The following is a 10,184-nucleotide window of genomic DNA, read 5'->3' on the forward strand; positions in this document are numbered from 1 at the left end:
GCCTCAGCCTCCCGAGTAGCTGGGACTACAGGCATGCGCCACCATCCCCGGCTAATTTTTTCTATGTATTTTTAGTTGTCTGATTAATTTCTTTGTGTTTTTAGTAGAGACGGAATCTCGCTCTTGCTCAGGCTGGTTTCGGACTCTTGAGCTCAAACAATCCACCCGCCTCAGCCTCCCAGAGAGCTAGCATTACAGGCGTGAGCCACCGCGCCCGGCCTCAACTTTTTTTTATCTATAAAAAAGACAATTCCTTTTGGTTCAACCTAATACTTAAAATATTGTTTCACTTGATAGTATATATTGAAGATCTTTCTGTTTTACTACATGTAGATTTACTAAATGACTGCATTTCTAAAGGGAGAAAATGCCCGTTTTCTCCTTCTCTGCTAGTAATACTCTTTCTCCTATTTTTTTCTTTTTTCTTGAAGGCAGCAGAGGAAGTAGGATATCCAGTAATGATCAAGGCCTCAGAAGGAGGTGGAGGGAAGGGAATCAGAAAAGTCAATAATGCAGATGACTTCCCTAACCTTTTCCGACAGGTAGAGTACAAGCTATTTGTGTTTGTTTGAACCAATGTGTATACCAGAGATACATGATTTAACTCATACTATAATTTGGATATCCGGAAAATATTTAGTTTTTAATTTTGTCTATAATTAATCTAGTCTTTCTCTCTAGTCTCCACCTCCTTATTAGTGGGGAAAACAGTTACAAGAAATGTCCAATTCAATTTAAGTTTTATTTAATTAGGTAATTCAACAGTAGAATTTTTCTCTTTTGTAGAAACATGCTCAGTTTCTCAGATAGATCATCCCTCCATGGTGCACATGGTTCATAGGATCTCATAATGACAAGGAAAAATCAGTGCCTTTCTACATTTTTGTACTCCTGCTGACATTGTAGATAAAGTGTGTGGTGTGGTGGTATGATATTGATCTGGTTGCTCTGGCTTGGTCAGGCCCAGGCTCTCTGATTGGCTTTATCTTACTTCAGTTCAAATTGGTCCCTGAGTTTCCACCATGTGGTCCCATCTACCCACTGGCCCAGCAGTCTACACCGTAGGCTGTGCTGCATGGCCACCACATCCTGGCACAGGAACTCTATAGCAGACCCACATTACGTGAGAACTGAGAGTGGCTCAGGAAAGCCCAACCTAGGATCCCTTTCTGCCTTACCTTCTGCTTTGCAGTCAAGTTGATGTGGCCATACTATACATTGGTTATAGATGCAGCCAAAGAAGTGATGTCTTTTCAGAACTTTAAATAGAGGGAGAAAAAGGAGATAGGGGTCTCTTTTGTTCTGCCTTCAGAGTTACCTTTACATACTTGACTCACTTCTTTTTTTATCCTACAAATACTCGGTAAAAGATGTGTCAAAACAAGGAAAACTGGGACACAGGTTTGGCCTTTTCACTCTCCTAGCTTCCCTCTTTTTCTTGATTTTCCCACCATCTTCTACTTTGCACCATCTCTTACTAGTGTCCTATGTTACCTTTTATTTGCTTTCTTTTTTTCCAAACCATTCAGGAGCAAACTTCTTGCTTTACTATCAAAAACTAAAGAGAAAAACTATGAGCTGAGTCTTCCATGACTTGATATACAGATGGTGCCAAACTTAAAATGATTCAACTTAAAATTTTTGGAATTTACAATGATGCAAAAGCAATACACATTCAGTAGAAACCATACTTTAAGTACCTGTGCAGTTTTCTGTTTTTCACTTACAGTACAGTATTCAGTAAATTACATGTGATATTCAACACTTACATTATAGGCTTTGGGGTTAGATAATTTTGCCCAACTGTAGGCTAATGTAAGTGTTCTAAGCATGTTTAAAATAAGTGAGGCTAATCTATGATGTTTGGTAGGTTAGGTGTATTAAATGCATTTTTGTGTTTTAATATTCAATTTACAATGGGTTTATTGGAACAAAACTCCATCATAAGTCAAGGAGCTAAACAAGGCAAAGGAAATGATAAAGGTATTGTCTTGCTGTATTATCCTATTTTGAGTGTTAGAAGTTGAATATTACCTCAGTCTTTTTTTTATTTTAACATTTCTGTAAACTCTAATTTCATAGTTTAGATCAATGCCTTATGGAATCTAGAGAAAAGGCTTTTTCTCTTAGAAGCAAAATAAAAAATAAAAAGTGTTAATTAATGTTAACTGCTGTAGAAATTTCAAAACTACTTGTTACTATGGAGTCAAATAGTGAGTGGGAGAGTCTAGAACACTAAGAGGAGGTTTTATGTGAAAGTCCTTAAGTTCTCATACTGGTTAGCTAAATACTCAAACCAATCCTCCCATTGGGAACAAGCTAGAAAAACTGGACCAGATTAAAAAAAAAATCATTAGAGACTTTTCAATACCGTGAAGAATTATGGGGCTAACATACAGGAGAAAAAGGAAACCCAGAGATGTGATCCTGGCATTTGAGGTCACTTTTCCCCTAGAGATATCTTCTAGTTTAAGAAGAAGCAGCTGAAAAGCTGATTAGTTTTCAATAGTCTTAAAAGACTAAAAGGACAAAATTTAGATTAAGGGCTTGCTAAGGAGGGGTGCCCTGGGAAATCTCCCACATTTTAGGTTGGAATCCTGAAGGATTATTCTGCAGGAGAGAAGGGAATGGAAAATAGACCTTACAGGGACTAAATCTCAGCTCCAAAACACTCAACCTCTGATGGAAGCAAGATGTCATAGGATTGCTAGTGCCCCTAGCCACCTGCAGAAAGCAAATGTAAATCCTCTCCAGAGAAGGATAACATCCAGAACTTCAAATTATTTCTACTAATTTTTCATGTGGTCTATCAAGCATCCAATTGAAAATAAGCAGGCACATAAAATTAGATGATTGAAAAACAAGTAAAACAAAAGTCAGTAGAAAGAGACCCACAGAGGATTTAGATAATGGAACTATCAGATAAGGACTTGAAAGTAACTATGCTTAATATATTCAAGGAAATTAAAGACAAGATTGAGAATTTTGGCAGAGAACTAGAAATCATAAAGAAGAAACAAGTAACTCTAGAACTGAAAATATAATAACTAAAATTAAGTCAATATAGGAGTTTAATAGCATATTAGGTACAGTTGAAGAGAGAAGTATTAACTGGAAGATAGATCAGAAGAAAATTCAGACTGAAGCATGAAGAGAGACAAAAAGATGAAAAACATAGAAAAGAGAAATGTGAGAGATTATTTGCAAAGATGGCCCTGATAGCCCTTCCCATCTCCATGTACCTGTACAGTATGATTTTGCAGCTCCTCCTATCAAGAGGTAGAGTCCTTTTTCCCACCCCTTTAATTTTAGCTGACCTTGTGACGCGTTTTGGCCATTGCAATGTGGCAGAAATGGTGTACAACTTCTAAAGCCTAAACTACAAGTGGTTTTGTAGTTTCTGCCCTTGTCGTCTTGGAATGAGACCTCAGACTCCCATGTGAAGAGCCTGTTCTAGCCTGCTGGAGAAAGAGAGGTCACATGAGGCAGAATGAGTTGTCCCAGATAAGGCCTCCTACAACTACTAGCTGACAGCACCACACTTGAGAGATGTAAGTGAGACCATATTAGACCATCCAACCCGTCAAGCAGCTAGATGACTACAGCTGGATGAGTGATTCCAGGCAAGACCAGCAGAACTGCTCAACTGAGCCCAGTTGAAATGCTGATCCACAGAATCATGAGCAGATAAAATAAAATGATTGCTGCCCAAGTCACTCAGTTTTTGGTAGTTTGTTATATATCATTGGATAACTGACACAGAAATTGATACCTAAAGGTGTGATACTGCCGTAACAAAAAAAGTAAAAACATGTGGCATTGGCTTTGAAACTGGCTTATAGTTGGAGGCTGGAAAAATGGTGAGGAGTATGTTAATGAAATCTAGAGGAATGAAGAACAAACTGTTAGTGGAGGCTGGAAAAATAGTGATGTAATTGTTATTAGAGTCTGGAAAAAAGATAGCCCATGTTCTTTAATGATGGAACAATTAGCAAAATGTTCTCTGAGGTAACTTAGAAGAGAGAGAATGTATCTAATGAAGTCATGGATCTGGTTAAGCAGATCTCTAGTACTTTCGAGGTATTATAAGGTATCTGTTGAGTATTCTAGTTGCTTATGCTAAGAAAGTATAAAAGAAACATGAGCTGCAGAAGATGTTTTCTTTGCAAGCAGAATTTAGTGGAAATGTAAAGGACCCAGAACTTCTTAGGTTTGGAAATAGAACTATTTCTCGTTTCCAGTCTCTCCAGCTGACAAAACATTTGCAAAGTAAAAATGTTTCAGAGTAAAGACCAAGTCCAAAGCACCTGTGACTTTAAGACCTCAGAAATATTTAAGGCAGTATGTGATAGATAACCCACTCAGCTAGGAAAATGTGCTTCTAAGAATCTTAAGGGCATTGTCCCACAGTAGCCTGACATGCCCAAAGTATAGAGAGATTTATGGATGTGGCTTTTGGGGTAAGAACTGAACCTCGGTATGATTCATAGGAAACCCACAGAGTTGTCAAGAGATTTGTGTTGATGAATGTACCAAAAGGACCAGAAACTGTTCAAAATGAAAAGAGACCTCTGGACCTTCTGTTTTTTATGGGCAGGAAGCAGGTTAAGAAAGCTATTCAGCTTTAAAACATCAGTTATTTCTAATAAAAAGATTTCTCAGAGAGTGGAGTCAGGAACCAAGAGGGCAGAGCTAAGAGCAGAGGGAACCATGGATTAGGGACCAACTAGACCCTAATAAAAAAAAAAAAAATTCACTGCCCCTGGAGTAAGGGAACCCAACAACATGTACCTATTTGGATTTCAGAATTGCCGTGGACCAGTGACTGCTATGTACCTCCCATCTTCCTTCCCATCTTCCCCTGTTTGAACAGGAGTCTCTTTTGTGGTTATCCTCTCCCAATCTCATCATTAAATGCTGGGAGTGTTGGGCAGATAACTTGTTTTCTTAGTTCCCAGGTCTTTGGATCAAGAGAAACTCTAACTGAGGAGCTGCACCCAAGGAAGCACATTTTCGTCCAGACATGACTCATGAGAAAATGGACGTCAAGCCTGATGCCATGATTGGATGAAACTTTGGGGGTCTTGGGAGGGGGTGAGTCTATTTTGCATGTGGGAGGTACGTGAATTATTGTGGCCAGAGGGTAGACTATAGTAGGTTGTTTGCAGAGATGGCCACAATAACTCCTCCCATTTCTGTATGTAATGTGACTTTGCTGTCCCTCCCATTCAGAGGTGGCATCTATTTCCCCAACCCTCGAATCTTAGCTGGCCTTGTGGCTTGCTCAGACTATTAGAATGTGGCCAAAGTAATGTGTAAGTTCTAGAGCCTAGACCTCAAGAGCCTAGACCTTACAGATTCTGCCCTCACTTGGTTGGAAAACTGCACTAAAGAAGCCTGGTCTAGCCTACTGGAGGATGAGAGACTACATGCAGCAGAGATGAGCTATTCCAGTTGAGGCTCCCTAGACTTACCAGCCAACAGTCAGCACAAATCACCAGACATGTGAGTAAAACCAATCAGCCCCTCTCAAGCCACCAGATGATGATATGCACGTACATGTAAGACCTGGAGAAGAACTACTCAGATGAGCACAGCATGATGACCAAATAAAAGGTTGATGTTCTAAGCAAGCCACTGAATTTTGAGGTGACTTGTTACATAGCAAAACAGAGCAAAAAGATACAGAGCATAAAAGACACATGGGGTACAGTGAAATGATCCAACATCATGTACTTTAAGTCTCAGAGGAGAAAAGAAAGAATGGAGCAGAAGCTGTATTTCAAGAAATGTAGAAGCAATATTTGCAGAAATGATGGAGCAGAAGCCATATTTGAAGAGATAATGGCTAAGAATTTCCTTAAACTCATAAAAGATACCAAGCACAGATTCAAAAAGCACTCTGAGCCTTATGCAGGACAAATACAAAGAAAACGACACCTAAGCTTATCAGAGTAAATCTGCCACTCCACCTCCACCACTAAAATAAGAGAGAGGAAAATCTTAAAGCAACCGGAGGAAAAAAGATTACTTTCAAGGGAGTAACAATAAGAATAACAGTTGACATCTCAGTAGAAACAGTGAAAGCCAGAAAACGTTGGGATATCTTTGAAGTGCTGAAAAAAATAAATTACCAGTGTGGGATTCTGTACCCAGTGACAATGTTCTTTAAAACTGAAGATGAAAGTCCTTTGACTGAAACAATATTATACATGATGTAATGTGGACCAGGACCGTATCTATTCTGGAGCAAGTTGTACATTTGGCTGTACAGAGTGGGCAGCAATATTTTGCTCTGTTGTGGGATTTGTGTGTATGTATGTTGTGTTTTCAAATATTTTGTTGTTTACCCTGTAACACACTGGTTGTTTATGTGTTTTCATATTCATTAATTAATATTGGTTATATAACTAAGAATGCAACATCTTAAAGATATTAAAGATGAGGGCATGGGCTATGTTTTATTCATTTTTATATTCCTACTGATTAACATGGTCCATGACACTTCTGGACATCTGCTTATTGAAATCAAAGCAGCTTATTATCACGATAGAAAAGATATTTACCACTCAAGAATTTGTCTTATTTCCTTTTCTAATATAGGTTCAAGCTGAAGTCCCTGGATCTCCTATATTTGTAATGAGACTAGCCAAACAATCTCGTCATCTGGAGGTGCAGATCCTAGCAGATCAATATGGCAATGCTATCTCTCTGTTTGGTCGTGACTGCTCCGTACAGCGCAGGCATCAAAAGATTATTGAAGAGGCACCTGCTGCTATTGCTACTCCAGCAGTATTTGAACATATGGAACAGGTATGTATATTAAAAGTCTTAATTTCTATTTTCTTATACAGAACACTTTTCATTCAGATCATGTTCCAATCTGAGAATAGTGGAATTTGAAATAATGATTCTGAATAATTAATTGATAAAGATTATATCCCTTTTCTAGAAGAAAAAATATTCTGCTATTCTCCCTGTAGGAAAATTGTCTAGGAACATTACAAGCTCTAAAAATAGTTAACACTTTTTAAAAAATCTATGTACTATTTTGAGTTAGGGATGAAGGAGAGAAACGTTTGGGATTTTTAATCAAGTCCATTATCTTTAGGAAAAATCTTTTAAGTATCTTTAAAGTTCACATAGTCTGTATTTTCGTATAGAAAAGAATTTCCCAGGGTCAGGAAGGGTGGCTTGGAAATAGCTGTAGTTTAGGGGTCTGAAAATGGACTTTTCTTGAATCATAAGCTGTCTTCATCTTATTGGAAATATATTTTCCACCTCTTCTTTCTTTTGAATTCCAAACAAGCTAATTATATGGTTGTGTGTATTGGAAGTTTATTTCCTATGGGGTGTGTGTGTGTATTAGGATGCACTCTTGAACTGCTGTAATAAAGATGTCTCCAATAGTGGTTAAATGAGGTATAAATCTATTTCCCTTCATCATAGTTCAGAAATGAGCTGGTGCTAGAGATCCAGGTTTATTGCTCATATGCTGCCTGTTTTTGTTAAAGAAAATTATATTGGAATACAATCATATTTATTTATAATTTATATATTATCTGTGGCTGCTTTATTGCTACAATGGCAGAGTTGAATAGTTGTGACAGAGACTCTATAGCCCACAAAGTTAAATAATTACTATCTGGCTCTTTACCAAAAATGTCAACCTTTGCCCTTGGACAGTGTCATCATCTTCATGATGAAGCTAACTTACAAGATCGTGTTCACATTGTAGCCTGTGGGAGGGGGAGAGAGAGGACATGGAGGACAAGCATATAGAAACATGATTTGGAAGTGACACATGTCGCTTCTCACATTCCATTGGTCAAAATTCAGTTACACAGTCATACCTAGTGTCAAGAATGTTAGGAATCGTAGTCACTAACTGGGTGACCATGTGCTCAGCTAGAATTTAGGAGATTTTTTTTCCTAAAAGAATGAAGTAAAGTAAAGTTTCTGGAGGGCTTTTAACAACCTGTGCCTCTGTCTGTTCCTCTGGCTACCCATTATTCTTTCACATCCTTTTTCCTGCTCCTAGGACATACTTATCCTTTCCCCAGGGAAGACAGTCTGAAGTCCTGTGCAGTTACTACTAGTTACTACAGTTACTTAGAAATCTTAGATTTCTAGGTGATTTAAGATCTCTAGGTGATGTACATTCCTCTCCACTGGATGTGTATGTGGCTTTTCACTAGCCAGTAGCCTAAAATACAAGTTATCTACCCCTTGTCATTCCTTCCCCCTTATTCTGCCACCCTACACCCAATATGTAGTGGTGCAATAGGAACAGGATAACTACCATTTGGAACAAGGAAAAATACATAGCAATCATTGGTCCATAGCAGTTATCAAATCCTTCTGGGCAGGAATTGTAATGACTCTCTGCTGTATGGTGGAGTAATACCTCTATTAGACCTTCTGTCTGCCCCTTGTTCTGCTACTTGGGAGTAAATCCCTTGTCCATTATTCTTTAAGATACCTAACTTTGTTCTCTGGGAAGTTCTTCTTTATTCAGTTTTCTCTGTGAATTGGGCCTTGTAGAATATGCCTTCTTTAGCAGAACTTTCACAGCCCACTTGCTGCTGATGCAGGATTGGGGGTACAAATATTACTTTAATCATCAGTCACAGGCATTTGAAGGCCAGGCTTGTGGTTTGTTTATAAATACAATTCCTTTGAAAACTTACTAAGCTTCTGGGCTATTTGCTTTCAATCAGCTTGAGGTTAGATTAACCATACCTAAAGATTTCTTCTAGGTATAGAAACTTTTCTTCTATTATTTACTGGCTTCTATACTTAGCCCATCTCTTTCTCCTCGATTTGGTGTTAGCTACCTTGAGGCCAGCTGAAACTAAAGCAGCACCCTTAATCTGATCTTTGACTCTGGCTTGCTTTAGGGTAAGAATCTAATTTTCTGTTTTTTGGGGTACAAAAGCAGTTGGTTTTTTCAACATTCTGATCCTTTCAAACCATTTTTCTTAAAGCTTAGTTGGTGTGTGATTGGTGTTCCAAGTTATTGCAGGAAACAGTTTACTATTGTGTTATGCCATAGCAAGAAGGTCACCAGCTTTCCAGCCTGCAGTATCTGTTTCCTTGCTACCCCCCACCCTTTTGCTAAACTGGCATCATATATATTAATTTTTTTAAACAGCAGCATTCTACCTGCAGTTAATAATTTCTGTGTTGATTAGGATACAGGTAAAGCGGCTATAATAAAAATATCCAAAAAATATGGTGACTCAAATAAAATATTAATAGAAGTTTATTTTTCTTTCCCATCATAGTCTGAGGTGAGCTTTTCAGAGCTGATGGGACATTTCTCTTCCATGAGGCCATCTTGGGATTCAGTTGTTTCTGTTTTGTTTTGCCATTCTTAGTATGTTCTCATCTGTGTGGTTAAAACTGGCTTGTGCCATCATTATGATGTTCCAGTGCATAACAAGGGGAAAAGCCAGCAATAAAGGATAAACAATTTCCTTTTCAAAATATGACATAGGGATTATGCATATCACTCACCAATGCTGATATCCTGTTGGTCAAAACTTAGTCACTAGCTATTAAGAGAAGTTGGAAAATCTAGTCTCCAGCTAGATAGCTGTGTTTCCAGGAAGAAGAGAATACTGGGAATATTGGAAACTAAGGGACAATGAAGATTCTACCACTGTTTTTTGTTTTTTTGTTTTTTTGCCTTTGTGCACTTTTGTCTGATAAGGTGGAGTTGCTTGTGATGCAAAGTGAAAAACATTCTGTTTTCTTCCAGCTTTTCATTGAGTTTTTCATCATGTCCAGGGATATTGTATAATTATCTGAAAGTGTGACATTTGTTCCAATGTGGCTAAAAGCCTTTGGTGGCTCTTATAAACACTGAATAGTTAAATCAGGGAAAGGCTGGAGTAGTCCAATAGTTGGACAATGTGAGAAACTTATGTTTGCTTGTCTTTCTTCTTTGAGTGTGCGGTGAAACTTGCCAAAATGGTTGGTTATGTGAGTGCTGGGACTGTGGAATACCTGTACAGCCAGGATGGCAGCTTCTACTTTCTAGAATTGAATCCTCGGCTACAGGTGGAGCATCCTTGTACAGAGATGGTGGCTGATGTCAATCTCCCTGCAGCACAACTCCAGGTGAGTCACCCTGATCTAGCCTCAAGAGGAGGGATGCCTGACAAACTTGTTTAACCAGT

The 10,184-nt window shown here is 38.4% G+C and overlaps 1 protein-coding gene across 1 annotated transcript in view; it reads left to right on the plus strand.

Moving 5' to 3' along the window:
• The window catches only part of ACACA (acetyl-CoA carboxylase alpha), a 335,776-nt gene that overhangs the window by 130,142 nt on the left and 195,450 nt on the right, over positions 1 to 10,184 (plus strand). The window contains exons 10-12 of the mRNA XM_012648637.1: positions 432 to 542; positions 6,604 to 6,813; positions 9,955 to 10,125. Of these exons, the coding sequence (XP_012504091.1) occupies positions 432 to 542; positions 6,604 to 6,813; positions 9,955 to 10,125 (492 nt within the window). The remainder of the gene's footprint in view (positions 1 to 431; positions 543 to 6,603; positions 6,814 to 9,954; positions 10,126 to 10,184) is intronic.

This window comes from Propithecus coquereli, unplaced genomic scaffold (assembly GCF_000956105.1).
Source record: "Propithecus coquereli isolate 6110/MARCELLA unplaced genomic scaffold, Pcoq_1.0 Scaffold291, whole genome shotgun sequence".
NCBI lineage: Eukaryota > Metazoa > Chordata > Mammalia > Primates > Indriidae > Propithecus > Propithecus coquereli.